Source organism: Alligator mississippiensis, chromosome 4 (genome assembly GCF_030867095.1).
Source record: "Alligator mississippiensis isolate rAllMis1 chromosome 4, rAllMis1, whole genome shotgun sequence".
NCBI lineage: Eukaryota > Metazoa > Chordata > Crocodylia > Alligatoridae > Alligator > Alligator mississippiensis.
The window spans coordinates 14261383-14277897 of record NC_081827.1 but is presented as its reverse complement, the minus strand read 5'-3'; the positions used below and the strand labels follow the sequence as shown (position 1 = coordinate 14277897).

The 16515-nt window shown below is 44.5% G+C and overlaps 1 protein-coding gene across 3 annotated transcripts in view; it reads right to left on the bottom strand.

Annotated features, from left to right (window-relative positions):
- Positions 1–5598: 5598 nt before the first annotated feature.
- The window catches only part of OPTN (optineurin), a 28096-nt gene continuing 17179 nt past the window's right edge, over positions 5599–16515 (bottom strand). Inside the window, exons 8-14 of one of the 3 annotated variants that reach the window (XM_059725789.1) lie at positions 14020–14135; positions 12930–13079; positions 11983–12076; positions 8984–9142; positions 8107–8237; positions 6866–6948; positions 5599–6562 (exon numbers count right to left, since the gene is read on the bottom strand). In XM_059725789.1, the coding sequence (XP_059581772.1) occupies positions 6444–6562; positions 6866–6948; positions 8107–8237; positions 8984–9142; positions 11983–12076; positions 12930–13079; positions 14020–14135 (852 nt within the window). In that variant the 3' untranslated portion in view covers positions 5599–6443. Of the gene's footprint in view, positions 6563–6865; positions 6981–8106; positions 8238–8983; positions 9143–11982; positions 12077–12929; positions 13080–14019; positions 14136–16515 lie in introns of all 3 variants that reach the window. The other 2 variants (XM_059725790.1, XM_059725791.1) reach the window with 2 other exon arrangements.

Below are 16515 nucleotides of genomic sequence, written 5' to 3'. Positions count from 1 at the left end.
TCTGGGCTGTGTTAGCCCAAAGTTTATGAATCCGAGGTTCATACATCCAGCGTTTAATCCAGACTTCAGAGATCATTATTCTGGGGTGCGTGAGTCTGAGGTTTAATCCAAGGGTCATCATTCCAGTTTAGTCTGAGGTTTCGTTTGGCATTTAATCGGAAATTCATTCGTTTGAGGTTTGATGCAGGGTTTAATCTGGAGTTTGTTAGTCTGAGGTTTAGTTTGCAGTTCATTATTCAAGGGGTTAATCTGGAGTATGTTAGTCTGAGGTTTAGTTTGCAGTTCATTATTCAAGGGGTTAATCTGGAGTATGTTAGTCTGAGGTTTAGTTTGCAGTTCATTATTCAAGGGGTTAATCTGGAGTATGTTAGTCTGAGGTTTAGTTTGCAGTTCATTATTCAAGGGGTTAATCTGGAGTATGTTAGTCTGAGGTTTAGTTTGCAGTTCATTATTCAAGGGGTTAATCTGGAGTATGTTAGTCTGGGGTTTAGTTTACATTTCATTATTCAGGGGGTTAATCTGGAGTTTTTTACTCTGAGGTTTAATTTGCAGTTCCTCCTTCTAGGATTTAATCTGCAATTCATTAATCTGAGGTTGAATCTGCGGTTCATTATTCCAGCATTTCATCTGGGGGGACATTCATCCAGGGTTTAATCCAAGGTTCATTAGTTTGAGGTTTAATCCAAGGTTCATAAATATGGTGTTGAATCCAAGATTTAGTCCAGGGTTTGATCCAGACTCCAGAGCTCATTATTCCAGGGTTTAATCTGGGGTTCATTAGTTTGAGGTATAATCCAAGGTTCATAGATCCAAAATTTAATCCAGAGTTTATTCTGGGATTTAATCTGATGTTCAGTAGTTTGATGTTTAATCCAGGGTTGAATCTGGAGTTCATTATTCCAAGGTTGAGTCTGGAGTCTGTTAGTCTGAGGTTTAATTTATGGTTCATTATTCTAGCGTTTAAACTGGAGTTCATCCATTTCAGATTTAATATGTAGTTCATTATTCCAGGGTTTAATCTCGGGTTCATTAGCCTGAGGTTTAATCCAGGGTTTGGTCCAGGGTTTAATCTGGGGTTCATTAGTCTAGTCTTTGGTCCAAGGTTTATTCTGGGATTCATTGTTTTGAAATTTAATCCAAGGTTCATTAATCCAGAATTTCATCCAGAGTTTAGTCTGGGGTGCAATCTGAGGTTCATTAGTCCAAGGTTTAATCCAGGATTTATTCTCTAGTTCATTATTCCAGAGTTTATTCTGCCCTTCATGGTGTTTAACACTGAAAAATGCAAGGTTCTCCACCTCGGGAGGAAAAACCTGCAGCATCCTTATAGGCTCGGCAGTGCTACGCTGGCTAGCGCTATGGAAGAAAGACTTGGGGGTTGTCATTGACCACAAGATGAACATGAGCCTGCAGTGCAATGCTGCTGCTAGTAAAGTGAGCAAAACGCTGGCTTGCATCCATAGATGCTTCTCAAACAAATCCCGGGACGTCATTCTCCCCCTGTACTCAGCCTTGGTGAGGCTGCAGCTGGAGCACTATGTCCAGTTTTGGGCTCCACAATTCAAAAAGGATGTGGGGAAGCTTGAGAGAGTCCAGAGAAGAGCCACGTGCATGATCAGAGGTCAGGGAAGCAGACCTTATGACGACAGGCTGAGATCTATGAGGCTCTTTAGCCTGGAAAAGTGCAGACTCAGGGGTGATCTGATGGCCACCTATAAATTTATAAGGGTTGTTCACCAGTATCTGAGGGCACATTTGTTCCCCAGAGCGCCCCAAGGGATGACGAGGTCGAATGGTTATAAACTACTGCAAGACCATTTCAGGCTGGACATAAGGAAGAATTTCTTTACTGTCCGAGCCCCCAAGTTCTGGAATAGCCTGCCATCGGAGGTGGTGCAAGCACCTACATTGAACACCTTCAAGAGTAAATTGGATGCTTATCTTGCTGGGATCCTATGACCCCAGCTGACTTCCTGCCTTTGGGCGGGGGGCTGGACTCGATAATCTTTCGAGGTCCCTTCCAGCCCTAATGTCTGTGAATCTGTGAATCATTATTCTGAGGCATAATTTGTGATTCATTATGACAGAGTTTAATCTGTGATCCATTAATATGATATTTAATCTAAAGTTAATTATTCCAGGATTTAATGTGGGGTTCATTAGCCTGAGGTTTAATCCAGGGTTATATCTGTGATTTAATCTGGTGTTAATTAGTCCAAAATTTAATTCAGGCTTCATTAATCTGGGGTTTAATTCAGGGTCCAAGGTTTGATTTGCATCAAAATGGGCCCGGGCGGGGGGGGGGGGGGGTGGGGGGGGTGGTGTTGTGTACACAACTCAGGCCTGGACAGCAATTCACTCGAAGGCCAAGTGTTAATGCGAGGCTTCACAGGTACACCATGTGGGGTGAGGGGCTAGTGGGTCTGCATGGGCTGGGCTTTGCTGTGAGACAAGACGCTCCAGTCCCAATCAAGCCTGTTTTTTTACCTACAACAGAAGGATTTTCTGCAGTCAAGCAATGAGTGAAAACTAAGAGCTGTCATTTTTTGAGGGGACCTTGAGTTTCCGGAGGTGGGGGCTCAAGTCTGAAAAGGCCGAGAACCATGACCCTACACCAGTCGCTGCCAACCTTTTTGGGCAGGCACTCTGGAGCTGACCTGCGAGAACTGCAGCAGAAATGTAATGCAGGCGGACACAGCTTTCTCCTGCAGCCGCTTCTCGGTTCAGCTCTTGCATGCTTCCTGATAACCAAAGGTGCACGAGACAGTTGCACTCCACGACAGTGGCATCACCCTGTTGAGAACCGCTGCATTAGGGGCTTTGGCATAAGTACCTCCACCCTGTAGATGTCCATTATATAAAGACAGGAGGAACTGCATGTTGTTGCTGTAACTCCTTAAACTAAAAGTGATTCTCAACCTTCTTAGCGTCAAGGTAGCACTCCATAACTCTTCTGAATTTGGTGGCACGCTGAGGTGCTGGTTGTGATTTACTGAGCTAGCAGCTAAATTCGGAGAAGTTGTGGAGGGCTGCCTTAAGGCTAAAAAGGTTGAGATACACTGACCTGCTGCAGGAGTGCCCCAGCTGCAGCTGATACCAGGGAGGGCAACAACAGCAGGACGTCATCCCCTGATCTTTCCACCCCTTGCTTCCCCGTCCCACCCCTGCAGCTGAAGCTGCTCCCTTGAGGTTGCACATGCCGGCAACCAGAGCCATCTGCCCCCATCACCCCTTTCATAGGTCCTGAGAGCATAGGAATAACTGCAGGGATGAGCTAACCCAAAAAGCATGGCTCTGTCATGCATTTGCCTGCCTGCCTGCTGCAGTGTGGGGGCAGCCAGCACAAGTGAGCCAGAGGGCAGGGAAGGGCAGCCGGTCCAATATAGTTGTTATTTATAGACTCAAGGCTTCCCTTGGAAAACACCAGATCAGCTTCACTCAGTCTTTGAAAAAATAATAAAGCAATGCTATTGCAAAGAGCTCAGCAAGATGACAAAAAGTTGGGATGTTTTTGACACTGGGGATTTGTATTCAAAATATCTGGGTTTATATTGTGAATTATGTGCACATGTTTGTGCACCAAATAGTGCCAGTATTGTGCATCACTCTTAAAAGGATCTCATTACACCCAAGGGTGCTGCAGGACCCCAGTTGAGAATCACTGTTTTAATACATTCATGTGAAAGCTAATGTAATCCTATCAAATTGCTAATACTAAAGAATTTATAGTAATTGCAGAGGTACCATAATAAAATTGGGTACATTAAGAGAAGCTCACACATTTCAAAGGCTGGAGTTTGCAACTCTGAAAGACACTAGAGCTGCATCCAGATGAACGCGGATACGTGGTATGTGGCACTGCAGACCTGTCTGTGGCACCACATACTACACATGTGGGTGCTCCCTGACTTTGCAATGTGGGGTTTTTTTTGATCCTGGGATTACAAAAACCCATGCCAAAAAACACTCAGGGTGGCCTATGTGTTGTCAGCGTGCACCATCCAAAACGAGGCTGGCTGGCTGGAGCCACGCTGGCTGGAGCCATGCTCCAGCTGCCAGCCAGACTCCCTGCTGCAGGAGTGCTGTGGCTGCAGCTCCCCAAGGCCACCAGGACCCCAGGTAGGGCTGCTGGGGCAACCAGAGTTCCTGGCCCCAGCCTCCTGTACCCCACCCAGGGTAACCCACTGCATGGCAGAGAACACACGGCCCAGCATTCCCCAGGGGCAAACAGCAGTGACACAAGGCATGCCACTGTTACTTGCCCTTTGGGAAAATGCATATTCCTGCTCATCTGGATGTGGCCTAGTTGGTTAGGATTAAGCCTAGTTTGTCAAAGAGGGGTGTGCCAATGCTCCTAGGACTAAAGCCTGAGGTTCTTGGCTACAGGCTCTTGCCCCTCCCCTCAGGGTCAGACCGATCGCCAGATTTGGGGTCAGGAAGGAATTTTACCCCAGTCAGATTGGTATGGACTGTGGGGGGTTTTGCCTTCCTCAGTAGCAGGGGGCCATGTCTCTCCACCCAGGACCCACCGAGCACATATTGACATTTCACAGAAGCAGGATGTTGGCTGCCATGATTCCCTCCTTTACCTGTGGCAGGTTAGGGTGTTAGGTTTATGTTGTGTCAGGATTGAAGGTAGTCTTATGTAGAGTTTAAATTACGGTTTATATGGAATGGTTTGGATAGAGATGATCCTGTCTCAGGCAGGGGATTGGACTAGATGACCTCTGGAGGTCCCTTCCAGCCCCACTTCTCTATGATGCTATGACTCTAAAGAGGCATTAGTCAATACCAACATAATATCATCTATGTTTTTGGCTAAAGTCCCTCAAAGTGAAATCTGGATGCAAGACTAGTAAGTGTTGGTTTCAAGTCACTTTAACTGCAGTAGTAGAAATCCATGATGTTTCTTGGGTAGTCATTTTTAGCATTTAAGGAAAGGTAATTGCTCAAAACTCAGACACAGCAAACTGAAATTGCACAAACCTTTACCCTGCACAGACTTTTAACCTTTTTCACAGCAATCACTACTACAACCCAGGCTGCCCAGCTCCCATATATTTTTCATATTTTAAAAAAGCAAAGGATTGGGAGCTAGGCAGCCTGGGCTGTAGTGATTGCTATGAGTGAACCTGGGGATGAAAGTTCCCTGGCATGGTGGTTTCTCCATCTGTAAAACAAAAGCAAACTAAAACCCCATGCCAAGAATTGTCACCGTCAGTGTTGGTGAAGAGACCCAAGATGCTTGGATGAAAAAGGTATATTTAACATCATTTGATGAGCATTTCCACTTCACTTTTTGATGTCACATTTTCTAGGTTTCAGGGGTAATTCCACACAACAGCAAGAAAGAGCAGCCGGTCATGGTGAGATTCTAGCTCAGCCCCCCCAAGCTCAGCCCCTCAAGTCAAGGCTGTTCTGACATGGCACCCTGGTGGAGAGCACTTTTATTACATCACTATGTAAACTAGGAATTTAGGCACTGCTGACACAATTGAATTAATCCAATGCATATGCACTTGTGCAATGTGTGTGGATTTTCAGATTGCATGTGCACCTGAATAAAAAGGCAACTAAAATATCTACAAGCAGACTTGGTTTCTGTATTTTGAAACAGATTTATTTTTTGTTCTGTAAATGAGAAAGCCAGATAAGTCTCTTCCAGTCAGGTTATAGCTGTGCCAACTCTTTTCAGCAAAATAATTTTGAATGCTACTGTACAACTTCAAGTGAATCATTACAGCTGCACATTTTAAACTATGACTTTTTCTATAAAACCATATACCAGTGTATATATATATTGCAGGCCCAACTGATTTATCTTGCACTTTGCTCCTATCTGAGTAAAGCAAAGCAAAGGGTATGTGTCTCATCAAGTATTCTACACCAAATTTACACAGTTGAAGGGGCCACAATAAAACTGCTACTTGGCAAAAGAGCAAGATGTGTTCCAAATGTGTCATACAAAACTATTTCATTTTATTAAAAGCTTCTCCAACACGATTGAGTTTTCCCTAGTTAAACTTATCACCACTTTAGTTTTCAAACTTACAAAAAGTGCGCATCTTCATCTCTCCTTTGACTGCATACATTCAGCTAGGTTCAATAAATCTTCCTCAGTCATAACTGACTATCAACTATCAGGATGAGAAGCTTGTGAGGTGAAGGTTACATAAGGCTTCCACTGCTGCAAATATACATGGAGTTCTTTGCAACAGTTATTCATTTTAGACTATAAACATTCTCATCCTAGAGCAAATTAAAACAGGAACAGCCAACCAGGTGTGAAGAAGGGTCAGAGTGAAGGCTTTCACTGAATCCAATGGGGGAAAAATACCCTATAAGACTTTCTTTGAAATAGAATTGGATCCCGTTCTAGCAGAAAAAAATCTATTTGCTTGGCAGGTGAAAAAATTCCCCTCTGAGGAGCGGTTGGCCAGCATTCAGATGATGCAGTCCATCACGTGGATCTGAAGCGTGTCAATGTCCGGGAGAATTTCTCCACATTTGGGGCAAGAATGCATTGGAATATTCGACTGCTGCCAGTCTTGACCACCAGTTCCTGCCAATAAAGCAAATGAAAGACTGTTCACTATTAGGCCCCATTTTTACTCCGCTGTGCAAGCATGAATTTAGCACTAGGAAATTATGCTAGAATGAACCGCTGTACTGTCACAGGAGTGCTGCACCCTCTGTCCAATCAGCAGCTCTCAAAATGCCCAAGTAAGCAGCTGGGCAAAGACAGAGCAGTCCTGAAAGTACTCTGTGTTGTCCGCCCTGCCCCTGGCATAACACAAAGCTGGTTTGTACTAGGCACAGCAGGGCTAGATCTCAGAGCCTGATCCAAAAGTTCTCTTAGATTTACCTCTTCGAACAAGATGAGGCAAATGTTCTCGATCTAGCGAGGTTCTTGCTCCATGCCGACTTTGCATTTCCACCAGAGAATTTCTGCAGAGATGAAAGGAGGGGTGAGGCACCTGCTTTCAAATACAGTGAAAAAACCTATGAGGAAGAGACTCCTGTTTGATGTTACACCAGGTCAGACAGAAGATGGTGTCACAATGTTCTGCAGTAGATCTGGTCACCCAGAACTGCATTAATTCAAGCAACCTTTTAGGAGCAGTGGGCCAAAATAATGTTGCTTGGTCCCAAGCCAGCCAGTTCTTCCTACCTGGCCACTGTTTCTTCCCATCAATATGAACACACCTTATTGAAAAATACCCCCTCATCCTGCTGTTGACAACCACCAAAATGCTGCCAACATTTGGGCTTTGCAGGTCAGATGGATGAAACTGATTAACAGGCCCAAAGGCCTTAGTTTACTGACCCCTGCATTAACTCATACTGCCTTACGGACCAGAAATCGAGTCCAGATCCTCAAAGGTAGATGGTTCCTAGCTCCCACTGAACTGGGATCCTATCAAATTCTGGGAGTCAATAGGAGTTAGGCACTTAAACACCTCTGAGGATTGGATTTGATTCTTTGTAACATTCTAAGGACTTTAAATTGTTTAACATAACTGAAAGTCTATTTGAAGTGTAAAAGGCAAGTTATACAGGAAAGCATTCTGGGGTAAATGTCTTCCATGTCCTGCAGGAGAGCAGGATGCATTCACATGTAATGTTTGCAAAGAGATCTTGGTTTTCAAGTTCTTAGCTTTGGTGAAACACATAACCACTAATCACAGAACGACTAGTTTCTGCACTCAGTTATACCATGGAAAACTATATTAAAATGTGGTGGATGGTGATAGAATTTAGAGTAGACAGAGTATATATTATCCAAATGGAAATGTAACCAAGACACCAGAGTAAACACCCTTCCTAAAGTACAATCTGAGGACAATGGTGGTAGTCTGTGCTGGTCTGAAACCAGGCAGAAGCATTTAAGTCTCTAAGGCTGCGTCCAGATGAGTGGATGTTTGGTTCCCTGGGGACAACTAGCAGTGGGACACCTTGTACCGCTGCTAGTTGTTCTAGGTGGTCTAATAAAAGATATCACCTCTACCATGAGTTCTGATTCCTCATGCCTCTAGACCAATACAGTTACAACCTGGATACCCGACAAGATGATACGAAGACATCCCAGCCAGCAGTGCCTCTTACCTGCCAAGATCTTCAAGGTTGCTTTGGTCTTTTAGCAGGTATGCCAGCTGGACAGCCAACTGCTCCTTCTCCTCATGGATCTTCTCTCTCGCTGCCCTCTCAGCATGGAAGTCAGAACAATAAAGCTCCATCTGGTCAGAAAAGGAAATAGAGTCACATTCATCACTGCGCCCTTACAACAGCTCTAATCCTCCTGGTACACGTTATGCCATATGCCAAAGACTAAAACTCTAGCAGGCACAAAGAAAGTAGTGCTACAGGTCCCAACCAGAATCAGGGCCAGCATTTTGCAAAAGGATGCACATATTCCTAAGCAGTCACAGATCAGCGAGCCGGCAGTCTACACAGAAAAGGTGGGGGAAGAAAGCATTCTTGTCACTGGAGGCCTGTGATGTGAAGAAAGAGAACGAGTAAATGACGTGACCAAGGTTACACAGGAAGTACGTAGTAGGGCCAGAAACAGAACCAAGAGTTCCTTAATCACAAGGCCAGACTTCTTATTGGCTCTCTGTTGCAAATCTGACAGAAACTGGTAGTAGAGATGCCCACTGATGATAATGCAGCTATCTTAAGCCTATGGGAGGCCAGTAATTACACTAGTCACTTTATCTAACATTTTATCTATGGTGTCAAACTCTGCTTCAGAATTCAAACTCCAGTAGTTCCTACAACTGCTTTCTCTTAAAGGGAACAGACTTGGGAATTCACCCAAATACAGATTCTAGAGAAATCTGCAGGATCAAATGAAAAAAGGGAATACCATCTATTTACAAAAGTGGAGGCATGCACTCAGAGCAAAGGCTTGCAGCATTAAGTATATTCTTCCAGCTTCTGGACAGGGGGAACTATCCAAGCCTCCTCGAGTTTTCTGAAGTACCTGAGCCCGGAGGACAGCCATGGTTTCAAGGTCTTCCTCTTGCTTAGCAATGGTCTGCTTAATTTCATCCAGTTGAAGCTGTTTTGTAGCCAAAGCTTTCTCTGCCAGCTCTAGCTTTTTATTGAGTTCTTCTACCACCACCTTCTCCACTCTCTCTGACTGCAAGGAAAAGTGATTGTGATCAGTCAAGTGGCCTTTTTAAAGAAACCTCTCCCAGCTCCCTGAGAGTTCCAGGTCCCAGGTATACAACAGTCAGCTATCATCACTATTGCCTTGAGCAACATTTCATTTAAAAATTCATACTGCAAGCATTCTGCTTCACACTGGTTTAAGTAGTTCCTTTGTGGCATGATATAGGCTACAATGGATTTTTCCTTGCCAGAATGGCAAGGTCTCTTAAACAACACACAAGCCAATTCAGAGATAAAGTGCAACTGAACTCCTCCATTCATTGCACTTGTTGCAGCATATATTGTACGTCATGGCGATGAATCCTAGTTATGGACAACAGCTCACTGTGCTAAGATTACACTGATATATCGATACTAATGTCAGGCTCCCAGGTTTGGAAGAAAAAAAAAAAAAAGAGCAAACTATCCAGACTAGTGCGTACGCAAGAGAAACATGACAGCACTATTGCTCTCTAGTGGGTAAATTTAGAATGGCTCAAGTAGATGCATGTGGCATAATGTACTCTGTTAAACTAAATCATCTTTGTGATTCAAAAAAGGCTATGTGCTTTCCCAGAGTATGTACTTACTGCAAGTGTAATGTTAACAATGTACACAGCTATGTCAGTGTTGCTATTAGAGGTCTGAAAGGAACCAGAGCTAGTCAGTTTTGAAGCTCCTACTAGAAACCTACTCAGAAAGGCACTAGAATTGCTTGCCATCACTGGATGTTAAATGCAGGTTAGACAAACACTTGGCTGGGATGGCTTAGGCAAGGATGATCCCGCATTAAACAGGGGACTAGACTAGCTGACCTCCTGGGAGCTGTTCCAGTCATATACTTTTTAGAATTGAGCCTTGAAAATGAAAGGGAGCACAATCTCACAACTGACCAGCTCCCATCCTTTTTAAGACTTCTCATAACAGAGGCACTGCTGCTTCCCACTTCACAGTTTCTGCACCAAATAGCACAATGTAAGTGCAACCCCTGGCCCCTATCTGCAGCGCTGCAAAGCACATACATCACATGTATATGCATTCACAGCGCCGTGGTGAGTTTTTATGACACCAGGAGGTCCCAGTGTCAAAAAAAACAAATGCGGTCAAAAAAGCAGGGCAATGCAGCATGAATTGCCCAAAACCAGAGCCTGGTTGGCCAGAGCTACACTCTGGCTGCTGGCCAGGCTCTGCACACCTGCATCACTACTGCTGTAGCCCTGGGAGGCCCCCTGCTCCTGCTGTTAGTTCCCGAGGAAATGCACGTTCCCACTTGTGGGGATACGCTCTTTAAGTGCATACACTTACATTACAAAATAGACAGTGGGGTTGTGAGGTTCTATGCCCTTAATGGATATGCCAATAACCAGTGTTTGTTATCACGTAAGCAACGGAAAGAATTGGGACTAGCAATGTGTTTTGCAGTTAAGTGAATTATGCTGTTATCCAGGATGCATATAAATGCAATACACTCTTGTAGATGACAGCAAGTGTTCCGCATTCTTGGTTTTTACCGATTTTCACTGCTCAATTCCCTGATTATTTATTTATTTTTAAGTCATTTGGTTTTTACTGATTTACACCAGTTTTTCAGTTCAAATCTCTGTTAGCCAGCACAAGTGGGGAATGGCCTGTTCCCCACTTGTACTGGCTAAGAGGGATTTGAACTGAAAAATGGGTGTTGTCAGTAAGCTAGAAGTGCCACTGTGCTGGCTGCCTGAGGCATAGGATTTCCAGCTGGATGCAGCCACATGCGGACTGGGGGGAGGGGCGAGGGGGTGACCAAATGGGGGCTGAGGGATGGTGGCTACAGCCACTACCTGGGGGCACGGGGCTCCTGGCTTTGACCCCGGGCAGGGCAGGCTGGGCCATGGGAATTGCACCCAGGGCAGGCAGGTCCTACCTGCACCCCGGCGGCTCTGGATTTGGCCCTGTCCCAGGTGCTGGGAGCCCTGAGCCCTGCCTGGGGCAGAGGGGGGCAGGCGGGAGAGCCCAGCTCCACTCCCAGTGGCAGGGGATTGGACCTGGGTGCTTGGCACAGGGCTGAAGCTGTTATCTGGGGCCACAGGGCTCCCGGCTCTTAACCCGGGCAGGGCGGGAGGCGCAGGGGTTGGGGTCGGGTCCCCCTCCCGGTGCTGCCACCCACCACAAGTGCTGGGAAGAGCCCGGTGCTGCCGCAGGTCCCAGCCTGCAGCGGCACCAGGCTGCAGCCCGCTCAGAGCACCTGGAAGAGCCTGTCCTGCACGCAGATCCCGGGACATGTGCCCCCCTGGGAAGAGCCCAGCACAGCCCCCCAGCCTGCAGCCCTCCCGGGGGGCGTGTAACAAGAGCCGTGCCCCCTGCCCTGCACCCACTGACAGCTCCCTCCGCTTTGTTCCCTGCTGTAGCCCCAGGAGCAGCCGATGGGCTTCACTGCACCCCTGCCCCTTCCCTAGTCCCAGCCTTACTTCCTCCCTCCCTCACGGCTGATTTAAACTGATTTTTTCCCTTTAGCCTGATTTCATCCCAAGTTTTATGTTTTGAAGAGAAACCCTGAAAAATTCCCGGATTTTGTTTTTTTTAAATAAAAACTGAGAATGTGGAACACTAATGACAGCCTAACACAGAGATCAGCACTAGCACAGCAGAAGGAAGATTGAAATGGTGACACCTGTATTTCCTGAAACAGGAGACTTTAAGGTCTGCCTTTGCCAATGATCACAAAAGTCTACAGTGCTCTGACAGGTGGTCTAGATGGCAAACTGAAGCTCTCAGTCACAGAATTGTTATTACAGATTCTCTGCCCCCCCCCCCAAAAAAAATCACTGTAGTTTCTTTTCATGACCAAATTACCTCTTTGCTTTTCAGTTCTTCAACTGTGCTCAATGCATCAGTGAATTCAGGAAGGAGCTTGCTGTATGCTTCCTGCACGGCAGCACACTTTGTTCTGTTGAAGGGGGGTGGGGGGAGGAGAGGGAGGGAAAAAAAGAGGTCTGTATTGATCCCTCTACCATCTTCATTTTTTGCTAAATTTTTCTACCTGTTCCCACTTTCACATTGTTTTCACCTCTAACAAACCTATCTTTCCCCCAGGTTTAATCCACCAGAAGCAGAATGAGCCCCAGCTGATATGCAGAGAACTTTTTATGGCTGAGAAAACTGCCTGTCAAGTTCTTTGCTGATTGGCTGCTTGCTCCATCCTTTGCTTCCCCTTACCCAGCAGTATTTTCATCTCAGCCTCACCCTACCTTTTCCTCCCCAGTTGTGTAATGCACATGCTGTGTGCTGCAATCATATCCTTTGCTTTACACTTTTATGTTGTATACCAGAGGTGTAACAAGCAACGTTGGCGCCAAGCGCAGAGGCAGTAGCTGGGGCAGCAGCAGTTATCACTGCTATACTTGCCCTCCCTCAAAATGGATTCCAGGAGCTGTTGCCCTGGTCACACGCCTCCAGTGATGCTACTGCGTTATAAGTCTCTCTCCCTGTGCATCTGTCTCATTTGTTTGGATATGCTAGAGATCACCACATGGCAGAGTTCAAAACTTGATTTCCCCCAAGTTTGGGACTCTGCATGAGAAGCTCCAGTTTGGGCTTACTGCAGAGACTCCAACCTCCCAGACTGAGGAGATCCACCACTAGCTCACCTCCAGCAGCACATGGCTGTTTAATGAAAAAGAACATATGAGCGCACACAGCAATTATTGAGGTTCAGCTCCATTTTGAACTTTTTTTTCTCTATAGTTTTTCCCTTTACCCTGACCCCATTTCTTCAAAGCACACCACTGTTTCACACTCACTTTTCTTCTTGTGTTTTGGCTTGTTCCAGCTTAATTTCTGACTGCATGCTCTCCACCTGCAGCTCCAGCTTCTTGATGGTGTACAAGAGCTGCTGCTTCTCATCCTGATCTGTTGACACAGCAGCGCTTTTTCTTTCAAGAATCTGACACCTGACAGAAGAAAAAAGGAGAGTGCTTATATTTCCCCATCTCACTCTCTTGATGGAGTTGTCATAATGGGCATCATACAAAGCAAATCTTTAGTTGTGATTAAATTTACCCACAAAGCTTGTTTTATGAAGACTGATGAAAGAAAAACCCATACACAGACATCAGAAGATAAAGCTAGAGAACCAAAGCCTCGTTTCCTCAGATTATACATTCACAAGGAGATTGGAGCTTGTCTGAAAGTTCAAAAAATAAGTGCCTACATTGATAGCCTCTTTTTATGCATCTAAATAAGTCTGATTTTCAAAAGAACCAAGAGTTCATTTGAATAAGGCTAGATTTGGTCTTTTGGGGTTTTCTCCTGAATTTAAATCTGTTTGCAGGTGGGGTTGGGGGGGCAGATTTGCATTTGTTTTACAGGTCCCCTTTAGCCTCAGAACAGTGTGATGGGACATGTCTACATGTGCACGAACATGCTGTAACTATTGTACATTGAGTTTAGTACCTGTAATAACAGGTACTAAACACGCCATAATCAACGATACTGCACAGGAGTGCCAGTGCATACTTTTTACATGATGCCAATGCGCTGTAGACTAATTCTACTGCACATTAGCACAGCTTTCACCATGTCGTGATAATGCACAGTAGAATTAGTCTGCGCTTCTAGTGTCTCGTTCACTCAATAGATGCGTTCACTCAATCTGAAAACTAGGCCTTTTGGGTTTGATTTCCAGCTCTGTCCAGTTCACTAGGCTGTCTCAGTCCTTATAAGAGCCACCATGTTTCTGTGATTCTGATTCCCCAACTAATATATTCCCACCTCCAAGAACTGGCACAGAGCTTGCCAGTTAATGTTGATACAATTAGTTGAGCTCCAGAGGAGAAAGATGCTATAAATGCTGAAAATCATCATCAGTACAATCAAACACTTGAGCCTTACTTTTCTTGAAGCTTCTTCTGAATCAGCTCAGCTTCTTTCAATTTAGAGTGAGCCTCCTGGAGTTCTTTAAACAGAGCAGACACTTGCAGATTCAGAGTTTCTATTTCACTACCAACCTATTATTGAGAAGGAAAAATTGCACACACTCAGACAATGTAATACAGAATAACTGAAAAACAGTCAGAGGCTTACCTCAGGCAAAAACTGTTCTCCTGCAAGAACAGCATACAACTTTCAACATCAGTAGGCTCCGTGTTTAATAAGGGAATCCCTGTCAAAGGCTTCACAACTACTAAGCATTCCTGCTATAGATGAATCCTAATTTTGAACACCCCAAACTTTTGTAAAATGGGGAGGGAAAAAAAAACCCAAAACATTCCCCACAATATCTGACAGATACAAGCATCTTATAAAATTTACAATAGTGGCCATAATGTGCTAGGTCTTGTTCAAACAGAAAAGGTAGTACGTTCCCATCTGAAAGAATTTACAATTTAAAGATGCACACCACCCCCCAAAAAAGATTTAATTAGTGATTGGAATCAGCCTCTGATACAATATGCTTGTTTGTTATAGGTTAACAAGTTATCCCCAAGCAGACCTGAAACTTGCTATCATCAATAAGCTACTTTCACATAGGTGACAGCAGATGTAGAACATCAGAAGGTACTTGAATGTTGGCTCAGCACGAAGTAATGTGAGGTATGCCCCCTTTTCATGCCTCTTCGATTTTCATCTGAGGGCTGTAGCAGGAGGTAGGGAGTTGCTAGATTTTATCAGATGTCTGCATTGTACCTGAACCCAAGCAAAAAACCTCAACCCAAGCAGTCTTTCCATACACACTACATTCTTTGATATAGAACATACTGGTGCGACATAAACAGGAAGCTTTTAGCTACAATATTTCTGAAAGGGTTCAACAAACAGTAATTCCATTCACTTCCAGGTTCTAGGGAAATCTGTGGCACAAACCCAGAAGATGAATGATTTCTTGCAGAACTACAGATATCTGTAAGAGAGTATCTTCCTTAGGAGACCCTCTGGCTTCAGGTTCTCATTTGGCCTTCAAATCACACACAAAACATTTTGGTAAAACTTTTCTCAAGTTAATGGACCATAAATTTTAGTCATCCCCAAAAGTGCATGCAGACAATAGTGCAAAATGCAATTAGAGCCAAACAAAACAGAACAAGACAAAACACTGATTTCAGTGAGCTGTCTATTCCCATGAGCTGTTTATCCACTTGACTGTAAAACACATGGAATATTTGTCACTGGAAGATGATTTTTTCAGAGACCTACCAATTGCAAGGTCTAACAAAACCAGCACCTTTCATGATCTGAATCTGGACAAGACATGGAATTATGTATGCACTGCAGACTCAGTCAGCCCCATCATAACACAATATAACACAAGCTATAAGATCCTAGGAAAAGACAAGGGCAAAGGAAATAGTTCTGTAACATTTGTTCTCTCCTCCAACTTCAGATGAAGAAGATACCTCAGAATCCAAATTCTTAGAATGCATTCTTCTACGTATAAAACTAGGGACTAGAAATCCACGGTTTTCCTTCTGGAGGTAGATGCCAGAGGAGCAACAAGACCTGTTCCTTACCATGGCCTATTTGTCTCTACCACTAATTTCTACATAAACACCCTAAGAACATGCAAGTGCAGAGCATGCAGATCTATGGAGTTTCTAAATATGTAATTCCACCCACATGCTCCTAGCCTGGGCATGTGCTAGAGTGGATCTTCAGCATTAAAGCAGCCACTAGCAATAATCATAGAAATTCTGCCCTAATATCTCACGTTAGATGACGATTGTACCTCTACCTCACCTGGCTACTGAAGTGACAGAGCTGTTTAGCCCACGGTTATTTCAGTTTCTCATCTTACTCTACAAGCGCGGAACAGTCAAAGCGGTTGGAAAACTGTAGGACACAATCACGTACTAATGACTGTTACCATCTCTTCCAAAACTATCAGTGAGACACCAAGGGCAGAGGCTACAAGCCCAATTCCAATTCTATCCTCCAGCAGCACAATGTACCTCAATAAAAGCTACAAAAGACTCTTCTATCCTTCTGCCATCACAGCCACAAAACAGCAGCCAACAGCAGGATTATTTCATAGTGAACTAACTAATCTGATCAGATTCCATATTTCAGGCTCAAGGATGAATGTATCAGTCAGAAGTTAGGAGCCATCATCTTTCTTTGCAGAAAACCAAGTATGAGAAGAAAATGGCCATGGCATTAAAAGTGAAAGCAATACCATCAGCATATGTTACTTACTATGGACAAGACTGCTAGATGCCTCCGGTAACATTTGAACACTGTACTTGGCCAAAGAAAAGGTATGTACTTCCATTAGAAGTGGGCACAGTCAAAACATTCTTGAGAAGCAAGTCTGCCAGCCTCACAGAAAAACTGGCTACCCCACATCTCAGAAAAAAGAAAAAATGTCAACACAATGTAGAGAGCTCCCCTCAG